This window comes from Serinus canaria, chromosome Z (genome assembly GCF_022539315.1).
Source record: "Serinus canaria isolate serCan28SL12 chromosome Z, serCan2020, whole genome shotgun sequence".
NCBI classification, from domain to species: domain Eukaryota; kingdom Metazoa; phylum Chordata; class Aves; order Passeriformes; family Fringillidae; genus Serinus; species Serinus canaria.
Genome location: NC_066343.1, coordinates 47,981,229 through 48,003,197, shown reverse-complemented (window position 1 = coordinate 48,003,197; position 21,969 = coordinate 47,981,229). Strand labels below are relative to the sequence as shown.

Here is a 21,969-nt window from a genome sequence, read left to right as displayed (position 1 = left end):
ATTAACCCTTGTAAATGTTTAACTGAGTTATCTGACTTTTTTCTTTATATACATCAAACACAGGAAAGAGTGCAAATCAGGAGGATACATGCTATCAGATTCCTGACTCTAGTTTAAGACACTGAAGTGAGGAAAGGGATTCCTTTTGAAGGACGTGAAGTTAATGGCTAGAAACATGACAAATTTATGGGAGCTGTAGACTATAGTTTTTTTACAGCACTTACATCCTTTTGTTTTTGTTGGAGAGTTTGGAATTTCAGAAGAAAAAGCGGAAGGAAAGCTATATTATCTGCTAAGTAGAATGTTAAGACAATCCGTTTCTAAGGGTACCACATGTTTTTTCTGACCTTATGTCAGTCACAAACCCTTTTAATAATTAGTCTAAGTGACTACTTGGAGCACCTCTTCTAGCAATGTAATTTTGTTTTCCATTTTCTAGTTTCAATGATTAGTTTGTTTACTCATGCAAAATTTTTACCTCATACATATAATTAGACAATGCTAAAGTAATCAAAGAGCTGATGTGTCAGATGTCTTTTTTCCATATATCCTCACTAGAAAGCATGCCACCAGAATCATTCATACTTGAAAGTATTTTATGGGAGAAGCTACACACTGCTACTCTTCATTCCCAGAAGTTAGTTCCTTGTAAGGTTATTTGTCCCATTTGCAATGGGTTTCTGACTGCTTATTCTGTGTTTTATAGTGTCTGAATATTTGTATGTATTGTAGTCAGGATTTTGGCAACAGGCATTAACTATAAGACTCTGATTTCTAACCTTGTAGGCACCTTGTGCAAACTAAATAGGAAAAAGTTTGAGGAGACTAGGTGTTTCTAGGTGTTTCTTATGTCTCTTTAGAAAGGATTTGAGCTAAGGGAGAGAAGCTTTGCTGTCCTAGTAGGTGTTTGGGACAACAACTAAAATAATAACAGTTAAAGTTTTTTTTTTTGTTTAAAACTGATTCTTAGCTGAAAAAAAATGGGTAAACAGTGAGAATAAGATTGAATTTTACCACTTAGTCATTTATCATGAATTAGCTGTAAGTGTTCTCTTTGCATTTCTGACGAAAGTTTTTTGGAAAAATACATGACTTGTCTGCTATCCAGGGAAGTAAACCTGTTTTTCATGATATTCACATTACTTAAACTTGTAATACAAAATTGTTGTATTAAAAATTGAATGTTCTGTGTATTTCTTACACTTCTGAACTTCTGTTCTGATACTCTTATTTCCAGGTTGTCTCCCTTCAGAGTATTCATGTTGTCCACACAGCCCTGTTGTGTAAGACTGAAAGTTACTTTTTCTGGAAACTCAGAATTAAAGTAATTAGAAAAATAAGATGGTTCTCTTCAGACTATTAAGATGGTTTCTCAGTGTTTAAGCTGCTTAATTCTGTAATTATTAGTTGCTAGGTTAAGTTCTCCAAATCTTGTTTATGTTCCATGTGACTGATTTTTATCTTTATTGATATTCAGTATCCCTTCCAGTCTGTCTTTTGAAATATATTACTTGTTTTTCTTGTATTAACAAATTATCAGACCTGCTGTTTTTTTGGAAGTGCACAGCTTGACTACCCCAGTGATTGATTTTTTTTTTTTTTTGCATTCATAATTGTGGCTTACAGTGTAGTGCTTTTTGAAACCTGTGTTGGCTTTCTCAAACAGTACAGCAAAACTGGGCTGATTATTTCCTCAGGTTAGAATGGAGTGGGGTGGTAGCAACCTAGTTTTTTAGTTCCACCTTCTTAGTCAGATTTACCTCTTCCAAGAGTTCATTCCTTTCTGTTTCTTTTTATGTTTTTGCCCTTCTATTCCTTCATTCCAGGGTCGGAATGACAAATTTCTGAATTTTATGACTGAGAAAATAAATTATACTTTCATTTTATTAGTATTGGAAAATAATTTTTAAGATTGTACATCTGCACTAATATTCCTCACTGTACTAGTGTGGAGAGTGGTTGGGGAAGTCTTCACTTTTGTTTTTATTTTTCCAGTTCTAGTTGTTCTAGTAACAGCTGGGAAAAGCGTTAGATGGTATGTTGCAAGGTCTCAGTAAACTGAGCAGGCTTGGGTTTATTCTGACATGGAACTACTATGTGTCCTAGCATTTGAGCATTTTAGGAACCTCTGCCAACCATCTGGCCACAGCTAAGAAATACTGGAAATTTTACTTCATGAATAATTCTTTGCTATGGAGACTGTCTAAAAATACAGGAAATCTCAAGAAGTCCTTGATATGCTAGTGTTAGAAATACTACAGGGAAGAATTAAATTAGAGGTAAATAGAGACATCCTATGGGCAATATCCATTAAGTTCTTATGACTGTGCTTGCTGGTATAGCTCCTTTCTTCAGTATTAGTTTCCAAATGTCCTAAAAACATGGAAAACCAAGAAACTGTCCGCAGCTGTTTTAAATTTAAAGGTTTAATTGTGCCATATAATCTTCATTTCAACTGTACAAATTTATGCTAGTCTAATTAAAACATTGCTGTGAAAATGTTTGTTTTATCTTGAGTATGATCTTAGGATTTTAAAAGTAACTAATAAATGAGAAAACACTTTCAGCATATGTTCATGTCTCACAGTCCTTTATTAAAGCTTCCCAGAATGGGCAAGAATTAATTTTCATGTAATTCTTGAGGTTAAAATACCATATTTATTCTTTTTATATTTTGGTTTATCTACATTTGTATCTTGTGATCAGTGCTTAAATATTATTCTTGCATATTTAAGATATTAGATTTTAAATTAATGTGTGATTTTTACAAATGGCATGTTAAACTAGGAAAATGAATGTGAGGTAGTAGAATTTTCTAATGTAAGCATAATTTTTTTTCATATTTAAATAAATTGTGGCATTAGACACATTTGAGGGCACAAGTTTACTGTGAAAGTACTTTTTACTTACTAGTATAATAATGAATAGTGGTACTGAGCTTAACATAAAGAATTTAACTCTGCAATTTTTAGCCTAACTCAAAAATTTGTGGCAAGTACTGCTTCTGCTGTTTTGCCTGACATATCAGTTTTGGGACTAGTATGAAGGATTAAATAGCTAGTAGCATTCATCACCAACCATGAAAACATTTCTCTGTGTGCCCAGCAGTAAAAACATTCAATATCTGTAACCCTTTGCAAAAGAAAGGTAAAATGTGGCAAAAGACATCTCATTTGTTTTTTTCTAAAGTTTGTTAGTTTGTGTTTCTGACCAGCTGATTAGAGAGAAAATGCACTCAGTGAAGAGTCGGCCTTCCTTTTCTTCCTTCGGAAAACAGTTTTTGTTTATAAAAGGGGATTTCGGGGGATGTCTTTTGATAACTGATAGGCAATATTTTTGGGTTTTTTCATGAGCTACTTTCAAGAAGAAAGGTGGAGATCGTTAATGATGACAGTCTTTGAAATTCCTCATCAGTACAATAGGAAGGATCTGAGTTGTGTAGAGGTGAGAAAGATAATATTAATCTGAATTTAGGGAAAAACCTTTGTCCAAGCTTGCCCAGGAAAAACAGAAGCTGAAGACATTTTACTTTCAGAAGAGAACAGATTTTTCAGATCAAGGTTAAGTTTCTATGAATGTCAAGTCTTGTAAGTCAATTTTTTTTTTAATAGGGATGTGGGAACTTCTAAAATGTTTATTTGTTATTTTTATGATTCCATATGTATTTCTTACTTGATTATTTCACTCTATACATAAATGGTGTCTGGTTTTGATCTATCTTCTCTAGTTTCCTGATATTTAGGCACTATTTTGGTTTCAGAGTTCAAGTAAACTGAGTCTTTATTTGCTGTGTTCTACTTCCTGTCTTCTAAAACCTTTAGGAAAGGTTTACTGTAAAGCTTATGGAACTGATTAGTTGGTCAAACATAGCTGTCTTAAGATTACAGTAGCTTGTTGTACAATAATGTGATGTTATTTAAGCATTCAATAAAGTAGGCATGATCTCTGTAGCTGTTTTCTTTTCTTTTTCCTATTACCTGTAGGTGAATCAATCTTGATTTTTGTGGATATAACAGTTAGAATGTTAATAATTAATACAGTGGAACAATATAGTAATTCTTTAGATGAAAGTTGCATGGCATAAAGGCAAAACCTCAAATGTTAGCTTTTCAGTAAGCACTGAATTTGGAAACAATATGGGCAAAAAGCCTTAGGAAATGTGGAGAGTTACATTGTATGAAACTGTTTTGATAATGACTTGTTGACAGGCACGTGTGATGTAACTTCTGTTGTGCAGGATTTTATAATTAGGGTCTAAAAATGTTTGTGCAAAAACAGGCTTTGCATTTAGTTTTTAAGTAGTTAGAGATACGTTCTTTTACTTAGCCATTAGTTTATCAGAAGGTACACCCACTCTTGTTGCGGTTCATGCTTCTTTAAACAAAACTATCAGTGAATCTCCCCTGTTCCCCCAGCCCTCCACATCAGTAGTAGCAAACTGGGTTTAGATTCAATAGAAGTTTAAAATGTGTCCAGTTTCATTGGTGGGCTTTCAGTCAACTGTTCAGGGGTAGACATCCTGATTTCAGGCTATAGTCTGTCAGTCTCATGCTCTTAATGACAGTTGTTTTAGTACTACTTACTACTAGTGCAACTTACTACTAGTAAGCTGCAATGTGCAATTTCCCCAAAACCTTTAAATATTCTTGTTCCCTCTAGGGGGAGGCATGTTCTAAAGTGGTAGAGCCAGACTTTTATTAATAAGAGTAGGATGTTGCCATTAATATTTAATGATGTGGTTTAATAAAGGTATAATAATTTACCTGTGAGTGCTCTTGTTAAAGTGCCAGTAATTGCATGATGAAAATATATTTTTAGATACATCATTCTCAGCATTGTTTGTTAAGAAGGGGATAATTTAATAGCAGGTGTTTATTTGCAATAGACTAATTTCATTTTCCCTGTTAAATGTGTTCTGTGAACTCATGTAGTACTAGCTAAGTGCTGGGAGATTATCTGCCTACATACAGTATGAAAAGGAACTTCACTTTAGCATTGTTTAACTTATTGTTACAGGCTTTGGGGGGTTTTTTGCAGTTAGTATTTTGATCTTGTCTATATTCTGCTGTTTTTCCAGCACATATACAAATACAGGCTCTAGTATCAAGTAATAGTTGCTTTATTCAGAGGAATATAAGAAAACTGTAGTTTTCATGAAAAGTTGTATTGAAAACTACTAACTGTAGTTAAAATGAAAAGCATCTCAAATTTGAAAAGATTTCCTTCCTGCATTGGGATTTTAGTTAGAGTGCTGTCAAATAACACTAAATTATTGAGAAGTGCATATAGATTTACTGATTTATTTTTTTTTTAAACTCATGGAGGCTATTTTTCCCATCTGAGATGAGACAAATTCTTAGTCTGTATTTAGAGGAAAGCCATGTTTTAAAAAGGATAAGAGGTCAGATATTAAGGTTTTTTGTGTGCCCAAAGAACATTTAAAAACTTTTACTTCTGAAAAAAGTTGTCTGTGACTTTCTTTCTAGTGTTGCCGTAGTCATAATCATTTGTGTTGTTTGTTTTGCTTTTCAAGGTACCCAGAAAATGGCATAATAGAAATGGACACAGTTAATCTTCGACCCCGAGCAAGAACCATTCTGAAGTGGAGTGAGCTAAAAGTGGGTGATGTGGTGATGGTTAACTACAATGTTGAGACACCAGAAGAAAGAGGATTTTGGTTTGATGCAGAAATAACCTCTTTGAGAGAAATCTCAAGGACTAACAAAGAGGTTCATGCTAAAATTCTGCTGGGGTAAGATTTACTTGACCAACTCAGAAAATCTCTACATATCATATGAAGTGTATTTGGCTTAGTTTTTGTATGTGCTAGTCACCACTAGATTAATTTTAATGTCTTACTTTGATTCCATAGCTGTGTGAATTACAAAATTACAGTGCATGTTTTTTACAATATGCAGACTTAACTCTTAAGTCAGAATTTTTCTTTTTCAGAAGATTGCCATAAGGGTTTTTATTATGTGTGATTCAGATTGATCAGAGCATATTCCAGTAATTTTTTAGATATTTGGGAACCCCTAGGTCTCACTGAGTTTGAGTAATCTCTGACAGTTTGAATAAGTCTGTGAACTGGCAAAATAAATTTTTAAAGAATAAAATATTTATGTAGTATTATAACCTCTGATAAGTAAAGTGTGGAGCTGCTGTCAAGTTTTCATTGTGACTGAGATTACCTGAATATCTTTGCTTTGTTTTACTATTTCATTTTAAAACTTCCATACAGTTCTTCAGGAATAGTGTTTTCTGAAGATATACTTAAGATATTGCTGTCAGTAAGCTGTGTTGTTTCCTTCTTAGGGATGAACAGATGACCAGTGGTTGATTTAATGTTGGCATGTCCCACATTTACTCATGAGTATTATCGTTGTTCTAGGAATGTATTCCTGAAAATGAATTGGACTTCTATCATATCTTGTAGTTTTCTTTACAAGAAAAGAGAATATTGTATCTGTAGGAAGGCTTAGTGTGGGACATGGCTCCTTGGAAGAGACACACGGAAGTCTCTGTGAATCTGATCTAATTCAGTATTTTGTGTAAAAGTGCAATCTTACCTAGTACTGGGAAATAGCAAAGACATTGTCTCAGTAAAGCATGCAAGTAAATGAAAGTCTGTTTTAGGGTGGGTTTTCATTTTAGAATTATAGTAGTTTCCTAGACACTCTCAGTGCATTATAGTCAGCTTTTATTAAGTAGAGCAGGCACATGGATTTGTTTTGTAGGCAAAGCAAAAAAACCCCAGTCTTTAAATACAAAGCTAGAAAAAAATGAGAAGATATTTTGTATTATTAACTTGAAAAAGAGGAGAGATTAAGAAATGGAGGATACTATCCATGGAGAGATGCAGATTTTCATTGTAGTGCATTTAGTGCTAGTAGCATTTGGTGAGTCAGGGATGGGTCTCACGGCCTTCTACAAATAGAACTGTCCAGAGCACAGTTTACATGAAGTTCAAATGTCGGTTGATAATGTTTTTTAAAACTGTTGCCTACATGGATTCTTTCAGAATTTTCCCCATCTGTTAAAAATAGGATAATAAAAATACATTTTTGTCTTGGTTTGACAAGACAGGTGTCTGCTAAGGAAGGCAGGAGCCTCCCCTGAAACCCCCTTCCTGTGAATTATTATAATTTTGAAAAGAAAAGGCTGTCCAGGCAAAGATACATGGGAATAGGAATAACAGTTCTTTACTAGGAAAACTAAAAATGCAAATGTAATGGTACAAACAAAAAAACTACTAACAGAGTAAGAAAATGATCTGACACCCAGTTGGTCTGGATGTTGGTAGCCGTCTGATTAAATGTTGGCTGCAGTTCTGCAGTGACAGGTGTGGTTCTGTTGAAGCAGTGATCCTGTAAAAGGGTGTAGTTTTCCTCTGAAGGTCCAGTGGTGGTGCTGATCTGCCTGGTCTTCCTCTGGGAATTCAGTGGAAAAGGCTGCCTGTGGTGTTCCAAATCTCATATTATATCCAGGTAGGAATGCTTGGTTCCTCCCAAGGAAGTGGACAGTCTCACAACAGGATGATGTAATTTTATCAGTCGTGCACTGAGTCAGTGGCCCATTAACAGAAGATATTTCTGAGGGAGGATTGGTTGTGGAAGAGATAAAGAAAAATGCCCAATTAACAGAAGATAACTGCCCCACTTCTAATAGATAGGAGTAGAATACCCCTATTTCCAACCTAAGATAGTTTTATATTGGGAAAAGGAAGCACCTGGTGCCTAATAAAAAATTCTGGTTGGAACTCTATAGGGTAGTCTTTTCTATATCTAAATAAACTGATAGTTATGCTTCAAAATAAAAGATGGTAAATTCAAATACTGTCAGTACTGTGGCTGGTACAATAGGGTTTCAATTGATGCTTACACTTACTATCTTCTGAAAGGAGTTGGGAGGAAAACAACACAGTGGACAAATACCTATTCTAAATGATGAATTTAAGTCCATTTTTCAGGTGGAATCATATTTCTGAGAATTTTCTTCCTAATTAAGAATTCTGGTTTCCTATAAATGTTGATAGATTGTATATGCAGTAATCAACTTGTTGCAGAAAGTAAAGTTAATCAAGCCCTGACATTTCTTAAATTTATCAAAGAATAATTCTGTATCACTTGTACTTCTCAGCTCATTCCTCTCAATTAGTAATAAAAGAACTAGACAAGTCTCCTAGTATTCATAAATTTGTGTAAGGAGCATGCAAAAGTGATTGCTTTGAATTTCCAGTGAGTTAATTTGCAAATTAAAAAACAATCTGAGTATTTAATTATTAATTAATATATAAATAATATAAAATATATAAATTTAGTTTAGAATTATAATGCAGTTGTTGTTATTTTAATCTAGAATAATATAATTAGTATATTTCTAGCCTATAATACTAATATGTGATTATGAGTTCTTAATATTATGTTAGCATTAACTATTTGTCTCAAATAAAGGTGAAATTTATTTTGAATTTTTTATGATTATCTGTTAATGATTATTCGATTGTATGCTAATGATTTTTTGTGTACTAGTTAAGAACAACCTTAACAGGCAGTAAAAGGGAGGCAGGGGTCTTAGAGTTGCATCGGATATACTCATCGCTAGGACTTTTTTCCTTTGTGGTGTTATATCAAAGAGACTTTGTAAAAAACAATTTTGTATGCCATATTTAAAGGTTTGATTTATTGACCTTGTTGTTTTTGACAAAGATTTCCTGAAGCTGTTGGCATAATCACAGGAAATAACAAGAATATGCTGTTTGTGGTCATGCTTTGAAGCTAGTAGAACATATGATGAATACTTTTTTTTGGTGTACCTTTTGATATGTGTATTTGTTTGGTGTTACCGTCACTCATACCTTAGTCATAACCAAAAGGAAAATTCCTGTACAGTTTGTCATCATTAGCTCATCTTTTGGAAAATATATATATAAAATACCAAATTTTACCAAATAGAGGATGAGACCAAATAGGGAAGGCAATCATTATTATACGGAATAATTGATCACTTATTATTAATTTTCATTTCTAAAGTATTCATATTGCAGCTGAAATTGGTGATTTTAGGATGTCTAAAACATATAGAACAGGATTTTCTGTGTCTCAGATGCAAATATTAGGGAAATAGCAGTGCTTTGGCCATGGAATAGGACTTAAGGTTTCTCATGACTGTGTGTGCATGCTTGCAGTTCAGGATCTCTGAATGTGAGTTTCTAATTTTGGAGTATCTGTGGTTCCTCTGAATTTATTTTAACTGGAAAGGTGCACCATCTCTGGTTTTAGGTATCCTCTGTTTTTTCCTTTGGGGAGTGTTTTATTTCCTAATGACAGCACTTCCAGAATAATATGACATGTTGTCTTTGAGGCTAACTGTTCACAATTTAGCCAGCAGATATATTTGAATTCACCATGCCAAATCAAAGTAGATCAAATTATGTTCTGCATTTGCTCCTTCCTAGACAGAGACCAAATTAGATCTTAATTTTCCTCAGTAAACCTTTAAAAGTCTGAGGACAAGCAAGGACTCTATCAATACCAAGACTCTTTTTTTTGCTTAAGCCTTTGGAGGTGTGTAAGAATGCAGATATAAATTATACAGAGTGAACACAATTTTCTTCTTTAGATGAGTGAATGTTTAATGAATTTCATGTCTTCACCTATGCAGCTGTAATGGAATGTAATAGAATGGTCTTAAATTTTCATGTTCATATTTGTCACCTTTAGTTTTGCAGGTTTTTTATGAGCATTCCTGGTCCCAAAAAGCATTTTTTTGTTTCAGATTAGTTTCTCTTAATTTTAAAATATTTTTATTGTATTTTTCTTGTAACGTGCCAGATCTGCTTTTTGTCTTCCTCTTTTTTTCATGGTATGCATTCATATTTATCATCTTAACACTCCTTTTATTCATATCTAGCATGTTTTATTCTCAGAATGCAATATGATATTTTAAAATTACCTTTGTACTACCTGTACAGATTTTACTTTTAACTTCTCCCTTTACTTCTTTTGGACAAGATTTTCCATTTATATTTAACTTCTGATTTTTTAAAAATCATACATATATTTGTTTTTACAGCTTTGCAAAGGCAAAGAAATTAAACACTTTACAGTATAGAGAGGTCTTCTGTAATAGTGAGTGAAACAAGGTATGCATGGGGTTTTTTTATTTATAATTTCAAGAATTCTTGTGCTTCTGTCAATTTCTATCTAGTTAAAAAGAAAGTTATTGGTAGTTGTACCTTGTTTTGACACTTTGGAAAACAACAGTACCATACTTCCTATCACTCTCAGTATGTATTGTGATAAGCATCATGTCAGAGTTGCTGTCATGACTTGGTTGATGCCCAGTAGTACAGTTCTCATAGTGCTTCTTCTTTAGGTCTGGAATTTTCATTAATGTGGTTTATGTCTTACTAATGCTGCATAACTTACTACCCAAAGTAACATCCTGGATTATTTATTTTATTGTAGTGTCTTTGACTATTGCTGGTTGATCTGCGAGGACTTTTTTTTTGATGCTGGGTAAAATAATAACAGTAGTTACTTGGACCCATTTTCTCAAATAACTTTCATGCTGTATCAGCAGGTATCCTAGTAATAAGAATTTTAATTACTGAAGACCTTACAGTTTTTTTTCTCAGATGTAAAAGTGGCATACTTCTTCTATGCAACAAAACTAGTAAACAGGTGAATTTATATCTCTCACTTTCCTCTTCTCCTTGTGGCCTCAGTGGACCTGGTCACCTCCTTTGAAGAAGAGACCACCTCTTGAATCAACAAGACTGTTTCAAATCAAGATAGATTCTGAGTGGCCAAGAAGCCTACTGGGATTTTTGATGATGAATCTGTAGAGGTGATGTCTAGAACTTTTTAAGCATTTCTTTGTACTGCTTTTACTAGTCTCTACGGCTAGAGATTGCTCTTTTTGTGATACACAGCCTTAGGGAATAATCTCTCAACTCGTAACATGAATAATTCTTGACAACCAGAATGTTTTGCATACTTCTTAATTACCTTGTTGGATAAAAGAAATCATGTTAGCTGCCATGGTGTGTGAGTGTAATTCTCTGCTTGAACTTCAAAGTGAAGTTTACTGTACATTAAACTGTTCACTTTTAAATTCCACATTAGGTTTTTGACATTTCTTCAGTTGTGAGGAAAATTTTTAAAGAAACTTCTGAGTAGCGTGAAGTGCCTTTTGTTAATGATTCAGGTGTACAGGACAAATATCCCAGGACATATTGGGATATCCTGGGTTCTAGAGAAATGTTATTATTCAGGATGTATTGTTTCTGTCAAATGTGAAACAGAAGAACAGTATCTGACAGAGAATAACTCATGAGCAGAGCATGAGCAGAGTTGTTGATCACTAGTTGTGACACATTCTACACAGATCATAGCTCTTCCTTCACACTCTTTGCCTGCATGCTTCATTGTTCTACGTTAAAGAGGACAAATCTTCTGGAGGTTCCCCTGAATAGAAAGGATTTGAAGGATTACTGTTTTAAGTTTTTCTTGTCCCTAATTATTTCCTGATATGGAACATATATTTCATCTGCATACTTCCCTTTTCTTAGAAAGAGAACATAAAAAGTGACTGATTTGTCCTTTGTGTCATTTCCCTGCATATTGCCTTTTCTTAAGTAGCAGTATGGAGAAACTGATTGTTTCAGGCTGGTTTCCTAAAATGGAGGGCAAGTGACTAGATGCTTGTAATTTGTGTTAAGTCTTTTGGACTATGAGTATACTGTTCTTTGAAATTCCAGAATTTTATTGGCAAACCAAGTCTGCTTTACAGAGAGAGCCAACGAGTAAGCCAAATTATTTAAGATCTTTTTAGTCCTGCTGGTGAAAAGGGTAAGACTTTGGAAGGCAATCATCCCAAGGAAAAGGAGCAAGTAAATCCTGTGCATCAAAACTTGGTTAAATGCACAGCTTATATCAACAGACATTTTATTTTTAATAATACCACTTTGACTTTTGTCCCTGACGACTATAGAAAGGCAAATTCTGCATCCATTTTAAAAGAGGGCTAGTCAGCCATATTTCAGTCTTCAGGAGAAAAGGGACAGTTTTTGTGAAGTTCTGGTGAAGTGATGATGATTAGGAATAGCCAAGGTGAAATCTTTTTCTAAGAGCATATTGTGCCTTACAAGGTCATCTGCCTTCTCTGATTAAATTATTTTCTCTGTGGTCAAATGTCTTGGTTTGAAAGACAGGTAGACACCTGTCTTTCCAGGAGCCTCTCTTGGATTGGAAAATGTAATTTTCCTTCACTCCAAATTGTTATAATTTTGAGATTAGGGGCTTTCAGGCAAAGATATGAGAGTAGGAATAAGAGTTCTTTACTAGTTTGTGTGATAAAGCAAACAAACAGCAACAGCTACGGCACCAGCACCCACCAGAGCACATCCCGGTCCCAGCCCTCTCTCGGCCGCAGGCGCCTTCCCCATCGGTGCAGTTCCGGCCGCAGCCAGCAGGGGCGCTGCTGGCTCCCGGCGGGCAGGGCGGGTGCGGTGGCTCCCCGCGGCTGCAGGGGGCGCTGTGGCGCGGGCTCGGGCAGCGCGCGGTGATGGCGGCTGGGCCCAGACGGGCAGGGAGGGCAGAGAGGCTCCGCTTCACAAACCCCTGGGGCAGCCGAGCCCCGTGCTCCAGCAGGACTCTCAGAAACAGCAAGCTGGGCTGGCAGGAATCAGCAAAAATCCCATTGGTAGAAAAGATGTATCAGAAGCTCCGGAGCTGTGGCTGGAACCGCGGGACATCTCAGCTCGCAGGGGATGCGGGGCTACAGTGCAGCGAAAGCTCGGAGCGCTGCTGAGGGAGCAGCAGGGGAGGGACAGGAGCAGCCCGGCTCCCAGTAGGGCAGAGAGGGGCGAGTTCAAGCTCCCGGGCACCTGAGCAGACGGTGATAGGTCTCCCTTTTAGTGAGGTAGGTGATAATAAAGTCTCAGTTCAGTGGCTGCTCTCATGAGCAGAGGCTCACCCCACGGCAGAAGAAGCAGCTCTGGGCTGGGCTCTAGCAGTAGCAGTGAATTCCCTAAGTAGTAGCTCTCGAGGTATCTGCTCCTTGGAAAAAATCTCCCAGATAAGAGAAGTGCAACCAGATGCCCTCCTCCCCTGAGCTTGGCTGCTTCTTTTGTTTTTCCTAAGTACCCAGATGTTAGTGTTTCCTAGCAACTCACAGGAAAAAAATTCCCTAAATAAAATGAAACAGAGAGAAACCTAACCTCCAACACCAAGGATAGAGCAAAAGTTGTAATTTAATTCAATGTGCAAGTGTCCCGTTATCCTGTCCCAGTCTGGTGATTCCTGTAGTAAACTGGAAGATGGACAGCCAGGTGGGTTTAGAAAAAGAAAACATATAATGATTGGACTCAGAGGATAGTGGTTAGTAAGTTACATGCTACTTGGGAAGTGATGACAGGCAAGGAACTGCAGGAATGTGTCCTGAGGACCTGTACTGTTCAGTATTTTGTGACAATACTGACTTGCAGACTTGCCAAGTTTGCAGATGCAGTAAATTTATGGAAATTCAGGGTAGTACTGCCAAGCAGAGAGACCTGAACAAGCTGAGGAGGAACGGATGGCAGGAGACTCAAGAAAGTTAAGATGGATAAATACAGTTTTCTTCCACGTGGGAAGGCACAACCCAGGTTGAAGCTGGTTGAACTTGAAACAGTACTCACTGGGAAGCAGCTTTGATGAGAAGCATCTGTGGGTCTTGGTAGAAAGCAAGGTGAATATGAACCAGCAGTGTGTAAGGAAGATTAACAGTATTTGGGCTGTATAAAAAGAAAAATAAGTAGAAGACTGGGGAAAGGCATTTACTCTCCTTTACTAAACACTAATTAAACTGCATCAAGAATATTCCACCTACTATTCCACTCAGCTCTAAACACACATCTTCTCATCTAAATGGACAAAAGGAGAGATATGTAAAAAACAGTGAATTTCAGCAGAGGGGCAGAAAATTGAAGATATATTTCCATTTGAATTACAATCTGTGTAGATACAAATATATTTTAATAAGAGTAGGTGAAAGCCTTTACATTTAATATTTTCTAGAATAATGCCACAATAATGCCACAAGACTTCTAGAATTCTTTTCTAGAAGTCTTGTGGCATTATTGTTGTGGTGTCTTGGATTATTTGTTACTACAAATCAATAAGAATTTCTACTGAAACCTGACATAGTAGGACTATTTATAATTCAGTACAGTATTGTATGTGGCTTTCCAGAGTTGAGAAACAATTAAGAGTCATAAAAGGTCTTTTGAAATTTTCTGCTGCTTTTCTTGCTCTCTAGGTTCCAACTACTTTTCTGTCTTTCAGGTCACATTTCTTGTTTGTTTGTGGTACTATACTTTCATAATAATGTTTGAGATGCTGTATTCCGGAAGATATGGTTTTGTCTAGTCTGCTGTGTTTGGCCAATAAAAACATTTTTAGAAGGGAATTAAGCCATGTTGGATAACTGTCAGTAAAGACATACTGAAGTGCCAGATATTATCTGAGGATAATGGAGTAGTCTTTTCTTTAAGCAAGCACTTAATATGTGTGGGTTTTTTTTTTCTTAGAAGTTTCCATGCTAGACTGATTTTTGTAGGTGAATTGAAATAAAGTATCCTGTCAGGGATGAAAAAAGGCTACTTTATCTTATTGCTTAGGTTTCAAAAAGTACAGCCTAATATTTCAATTAATTTTGTGTTGAAACATTGATTGCTTTAACAACAACAGAAAAAAGCATAAGTAAAAAGTGTTAAAATTTCAAATGCTTTGGGTGTCCTAACCATAACTGTAAAATTATATTTTGAAGGTGAAGAATGGGTTGACTTGGATCTTGAGGGTTTTGTTTGGTTTTCTAGAACATAAGCTATATCTTAAGTATTTGTAAGTGTCCTTTCTCTAATAAACATGCACACTTGGAACTATAGAGTCTTTTGACTTGCTTTTTAGGGGGTGATATTTAGAAGTTTTCTAGAGTTTAATTTCTTCCTCCTGAGGAAAGTAAGTCCAAACAGAAGAGGAAGAACAGAAGAAAACAAATTTAAGTGCAAAAAGGCAAGCGGTGGGTTGGTGTAGTGGTGGAAAGTAGTCGTGAGCACAATATTGGACAAAGCATTATGAAAATAAAAAGAATAAAGGAGTGGTGTTGAAACATAGGTATACATTTAAGAGAAACTTCAAGGATGGAAAGGAACTCATGATATTGTTTAAGTAGGATCAGCCAGAGCAGTTTTTCTAGGACTAAGCGTAGTTGGGGTTTTAATAATGTTATGGGTGGTTATTCAGCAAGATTTCTGAACAATCCACTGTAAAAAGAAAATTCACTCTTGCCATGCAAAATGCATTTTTTGTGTATTTGTATCTCTTATGTCTTATCTTGAGAGAGGACTAGTTAGAGCAGTCTGGCTCCCTGTTTATGAACATAGGTAAGAGCCATCCTCACATAACCCTTCTGTTCTCTAGACTAAACACTTCTGTATCAAGCCTATTAGTCATTTTTGTATCCCTTTTCTGGAACCACTCCTGTAAACCCATGTCTGTGTTCTCTGGGGAGCCTACACCTGGCCTAACAAAGGCTGAGTCATGACTGGCATTTGCTTTCCCTCTACCTGCTGGCAGTGCTGCTCTTAATGTAGTCCAAGAAACTGTGGACCTTCTTTGCTTGCAAGGGCACATAACTGGTTTATGGTCAGCTTTTTTTTAAATGTTCCTCAAGGTCTCTCTCTACCAAGCTGCTCTCCAGTCAGGCAGAGACACTCAGCAGGTAGTGGTATTCCCTCTGTCCAGGACTTGAATTTTTCTTTGTCAAACATGATGAAATTCCTTTCTGTCTAAATCTAAATGGTGGCACAGGCAACTAGTATTCACTTTCCCAGGGACTGAGTTGAAGCTGATTAGTCTGTCATCAATCTTCCTTCTTGAAGATAGGTGTGATATTTGCTCTTTCCTATTTAACAGGAAGGTGTAATCACTTTTCAGTTACACAGTCTAGGTCTGAAGAACTAAATTGAATGTACTTTTTATTCTTTTTGTTTTTCAGAGGTCCAGAAGACACAATAAATGATTGTAAAATCCTTTTTATAGAGGAAATGTACAAGATTGAAAAGCCAGGAGCCTATCCATTGACATTTGGGGATGGAGATTTCAAAAGTATGCATTTTTTAAAATTATTTTAATATAAGTACAAATTGAGTGATGTTTCTTTAGAAAATATCAGCATGCAGAGATAGTAGTAATAATTGGTTTGTGTTCAAGAAAGTAATTGCATTGAAAAATCTTTAGATTTCTGTTCTGAAAATACAGTTGCTGTAAGGTAGCTGTATTACTTTATATATTCAGAAACTAGTAAGATCTTAGTGCTATCAGTCATAAATGGTGAAAAAAGGAAACAGCTGATAATGCTCTAAATGAACTGTGCAGAATGAATTTGCAGTCTCATTTAAGTTCCTAGAGAGGTGTTCAGGCCACCAAAACTGCTGTTGCAACTGACATGTAATTTAAGCTTTTAATACATTATCAAATGCCAAAAATAGAATTAGTTGGTAGTAATACATTTTAACTCTGTCATTCTGTCAGGGGGAAAAAAAAGATAAGGAACTTTGCTCTAAAGCTGCTTGTACTGTTAAAAAAAAGGGATAATTCATGTTTGGATTAGTTGACCCTGCATGAGCTTCTAAAAAAGTTACTATGCCAGACCTCCTTAACCTCCCCACAACCACAATAAGGAGTTAGTGGCAGTTTATCTAAAAATTAGTGTGACATTTTAGCCTAAGTTTGTAAATATATTAAACTTGTGAGTGCTAAATGTTTGTGATAGCAACACTGAAGATTGAACTGCAGGTTTACAAGTAGGTATTATATATAATTACATATTACATTCCTGACTCCATGCAATTCTTCAGAACCTTTGTAGGTGGCTCTCAGTGCCCAACAATGAGTCTGATTAATGTTTATTTGTTGTCTAAAATAAAAATCACTGTTTTTCGGAGGAGCAAATACCATTCCCTGTGGTATTCTTTAAAGTAAAAATGTCAATTTCTCAACTCATTATGCATTTTCATTGTTTAAGAATTACTTCCCTTAGATTACTAAAAAAGAAAATATTCCACTCTGTTTTATTTTTTCATGGTCACATTAAAAGATCTTTGCAATGTATTAAAGCATGTTTTGATTTAAAAATATTGCAGTGGAAGAAAGTTGAAAATCTACAAATACTGGTTTATGTTTACATACTCTTTATTTTGCAAGTATGCAACATTTAAAATGGCATAAAGAATTATTCCAGTTCATTTAGTTCTTCCCTGCAGCTACTGCGTAATGAATTAGCTTTTAAAATGATGTGTCAAGGAAATGAGTAATTACCTTATTGCTGACTATACAAAATTGTCTACTATGATGCTATTTGATCTCACATGAGTATTTACTTATCATAGAGTTATTTAGATGGCAAAAGACCCTTAAGGCTATCAAATCCACCACTAAACCATGTCCCTAAGTGCCACATCTGCATGTTTTTTGAACACTTCCAGGAGTGGTAATTCGATCATTTCTCTGGGCAACATCTTCCAGTGCTTGACCATATTTTCTGTGAAGCCGTTTTCCTAATAACCAATCTAAACCTCCCTGAGCCCAGCTTCAGGCCATTTCCTTTTGCCTGACCCTGACCTGGCTACAAACTCAGGTAGTTGCAGAGAGAATAAGGTCTCAGGTCACCTGAGCCTTCTTTTCTCCGGGATAAACAACCCCAGCTCCCTGAACTGCTCCTCACAGGATGTGTGCTCCAGGGCCTTCATGAGCTTCACTGGCCTACTCTGGGCATGCTTCAGCACCTCAATGTCCTTCTTGGAATGGGGGATCCGAAGCAGGACACAGGATTTGAGGGGTGGCCTCACCAGCCTATACTTTGTACAGTGATTGCCACTCTAATTGTTTCAGAGTCAAGACCTTCACTGTCTATTACAGCTCCTTCCCTCCAGTGTTGAGAGCTGTTTCTTTATTTGTAACTTCTTTACATAAACTACCCAAATATTGACATCTGTGTAGAGATTTGCACCTCTATGTATGTTTTATTTAATTTTGTTCCTAGTCCTAATCTTATTAATTTCAGCATATTGCTTATAATCTTAATAAATAAATATTAGTCATAAATATAATCTTTCAAAGTGTAGTAATGAAAAATAAATTGATGTGGAAATTCAGCCTTATTTCTTGAACTGCTCTTTTTCCTGAAGACAACACTCACCACACAATCCTGTTCATGTGATTCTGGTTTTCTAGCCAGGTCAGTTGTTTTGCCTTTGCTCAGACATGCCCAGCGCACATCAGTTGAGCTGTATGCTATAACCAGCAGTGTAGCCTTTCCTTCTGGACTGTACTTACATTGTACTGTGTATTAAAAAAGTTAAATACATATACACCTATCTATCAGCACACTGCTCCCTTAGCTTGTGTACTATGGAGAGATGCAGAATTTTATTACTTTTATTATTTTTTAACTTAATTTTACTATTTTATTTAATTTTAATTTCAGATTAAATTAAAATAATTATTTGGCCTTAAGTATTCTATGAGATTGTTGTAAGCACAATCAGCAAATGCACTGATTATATTTTTGTCCATATTAAGCTACTCTGCATGCCCATGTCAAAAGATAGAATGCCTACTATGGAAATAATCTTTATCAGATAAACAGTGTAGGTTATCTCTGCAGAAAAACTATTATTTTTTGAGCACAGTCACATAATAATTAGGTTTTGTATGTGTAAAGTGATGTTAATATACATTTAGCAATTACAATTAAAAATAAAGTCATATTCTAATTAATTAGTGGAAGTAAAATGCTACAACTGAGGAAAGGAGTAAGGCTAAGCCTTTAGAAAATTATATTAGAAATAAAAAAATCTAAGAAGCAACATATTTGTAAATATCTTACAAATATTTATATGCAACATGCAAATAATACCTAGATATCAACATATATAAGTTCCATCAGAATCCAAACTTGTGCTATCTCCTTCTGCAAAAAAAAGTTAAAATGAAATTATTTATGCAACTAAACTCTGCATTGTTGGTTGAGGTGAACAGACCTGTCTTGATGTGACCAGTAGTGCAGCTATAGTTCGTGCATATGACTTACAGCATGGTTAAAAGACAAATGTGAAAAATGTGTCATATCATGAAAATGACACTTTGTAGTTTGTCTGTATATTGAAGAAAGTAGAGAACTTAACTAGTGTTTAACGGAACTAAAATATGTAGGTATTTTTTGCTCTCTTCCTATTAAAAAAATACCTAAGAAACTGATTTTGTAACTGAAACCAGTTAATTACATAGGCCTAAACAATGCGTGGTGCCCAGAGCTACAGAAAAATAGGCCATTTCATGTTGAATATTATTAGCTAGATCAAGTAGACTACAGGGTTTCCATAGGGAATGCTCAGTCATCACTTAAAATTTTTCAAAGGAGTTAACAGTTATCTGGTATTTCTTAGTCTGACTTGAACTGGTGTTTCCACCTTGCACAGATTGTGAGTTTACCCATAGCTACGCTGGAAAACCCTCAGATTTGTTCATCAGCATATGTAAAATTTGTTCTTTCTCTTCAAACGAACCTTTGGAGAGAAGTCTGAAACTAATAGACTACCTCCGTTTGGAAAGCATGATAAGTCTTCTAGGCTACACTTTACTAGAAGCAATATTCTCATAGATTTTGGAGGCTTTTTTAGAAGTATATATTTAAGTGTACTTTTGCCTTTAAGACTTTGAAAATAGTTACTGCTGGTAGCTTTACATGTTTATTTCTCAGGTTTTTAAGTCATGTCACTAAACCTTCTCTCTGCAGCTGGTAATCTTCCCTCCTCAGTGATTCTTTTATATTTTTCAATTGTAAATTTTTTTATCTTAAAAACAATGATTCAAACAGCATTGTTTTAGCACTTCTTATCATGGAATGGTTTTAGTTGGAAGGGGCCTTTAAAGATATTTTAGTCCAATCCCCCTGCCATGGGCAGGGGTATTTTTCATTAAATCAGGTTGCTCAAAGCCCCATTCAACCTGACTTTGAAAGGCTCCACACCTGTGGATGGGGTATCCACACCTTCTCAGGGTAACCTGTGCCAGTGTCTTATCACCCTCACAAGAAAAAAAATGTCATCCTTGTATCCAGTCTAAATCACATTTCTTTCAATTTAAAATTGCTCCTAGTTTTCATTATTGTCCATTATCCCTCTCTTTTCTGATATTTGTAAATAATCTTTCCCTGTCTTTCTGATAAACTTCCTTTAAGTATTGAAAGGCTACACAATGGTATCCCTAAAGCCTTCTCTTGCCCAGGCTGAAACAAATCCATCTCTCTCAGCCTTCCTTCACAAGAGAGGTGTTCCAGCCCTCTGATCATTTTCATGGCCCTCCTCTGGACCTGTCCTAACAGTGGTTGGAAGGAGTATTCAGGGACCCACAGGCCTGACCTCAGTGCTGGGGAACGTCATGGAGCAGATTATCCAGAGTGTTCTCACACATCGTGTGCAGGACAGCCGGGGGATCGGGCCCAGCTAGCAGGGGTTTGTGAAAGGCAGGTTCAGCTTAGCCCAACCTCATCTTCTAGCCAGCAGTGCACCCAATGGTTGAGAAAAAAGTTGTGGATGTTGTCTACCTGGACTTTGGTGAAACCTTTGATACTGTTTCCCACTGCATTCTTCTGGAAAAACTGCCCGTGGCTCAGACAGGCAGCCTGTTCACAGGGTAAAAACCTGGCTGTATGGCCAGGCCTGGAGATACATCCAGCTGGTGGCCTGTGACCAGTGGTGCTCCCCAGGGCTCAGTACTGGGGCCAGTTCTGTTTTATGTTCTTCATGGATGAAGGGATTGAGTGCACCCTCAGTTTGCAGATGACACCAAGCTGGTAGGGAGTGCTGGAGGGCAGGAGGGCTCTGCAGAGGGATCTGGACAGGCTGGATCATGGACCAAGGCCAGCGCTGTGAGGTCCAACAAGGCCCAGGGCTGGGTCCTGCCCTTGGGTCACAGCAGCCCCAGGCAGTGCCACAGGCTGGGGCAGAGTGGCTGCAAAGCTGCCCACAGGAAAAGGAGCTGGGGGTGCTGGTGACAGCAGCTGAACATGAGCCAGCAGTGCCCAGGTGGCCAAGAAGGCCAATGGCATCCTGGCCTGTGCCAGCAACAGTGTGGCCAGCAGGAGCAGGGCAGGGATTGTCCCCCTGTACTCAGCACTGGGAAAGCCACACCTGAATCCTTTGTTCAGTTCTGCACCCCTCACTCCAAGAAGGACATTGAGGTACTGAAGGGAGTCATATAATTTGCCTGAGAGTACTAATTAGATATTAGGAAAAATTTCTTTGTGGAAGGGGTTGTTAAGCATTAAACCAAGTTCCCTAATGAAGTGGTGACATCACCAGCCCTGGTAGTGTTCTAAGGTGAGCGGATATAGCACTTGAGCATGTGGTTTAATGCTGAACATGATGGTGGTGCTAGGTTGGTAGTTAGACTTAAAGATATTTTCAAATTTTAATGATCCTGTGATAAACTGAACTGCTCACTTTGGTTTCATCTACAGCCTTGTTGAGGGTGCACTCAATTCCACTGGGTATGTCCTTGATGTGGGTAGAAAATAATAGTGTTCTCAGTATGACCTTGAAGAACACCACTACTTAAAGGTTTTCACTTTTATGTTGAACCATTGGATATGGACCATTCACTCTTTGAATGTGGCCATCCAATTAAGTCCTTATTCATTTAACATTTCATTCATCAAACCCATCTCTCTTCAGTTTAGCAGCAAGAATGTAAGACAGCTATAAAGCTAGAGAGTGTCACAAAGGAGGGCCACAAAGATGGTGAAGGGCCTTGAAGGGAAGCCTTATAAGGACAACAGCTGAGGTTGCCTGGTTCTTTAGCCTGGAGGAGACTGAGGGCAGTCGTCACACTCCACAGCTTCCTCATAAGGTGAAGAGGA

At 36.7% G+C, this 21,969-nt stretch overlaps 1 protein-coding gene across 4 annotated transcripts in view; it reads left to right on the top strand.

The window, feature by feature from the left end:
• UHRF2 (ubiquitin like with PHD and ring finger domains 2) overlaps positions 1 to 21,969 on the top strand; it is a 72,963-nt gene that overhangs the window by 24,525 nt on the left and 26,469 nt on the right. For 3 of the 4 annotated variants that reach the window (XM_030236986.2, XM_030236985.2, XM_030236984.2), the window contains exons 4-5: positions 5,534 to 5,752; positions 16,045 to 16,154. In XM_030236986.2, the coding sequence (XP_030092846.1) occupies positions 5,534 to 5,752; positions 16,045 to 16,154 (329 nt within the window). The remainder of the gene's footprint in view (positions 1 to 5,533; positions 5,753 to 16,044; positions 16,155 to 21,969) is intronic. The other variant, XM_050986515.1, reaches the window with a different exon arrangement.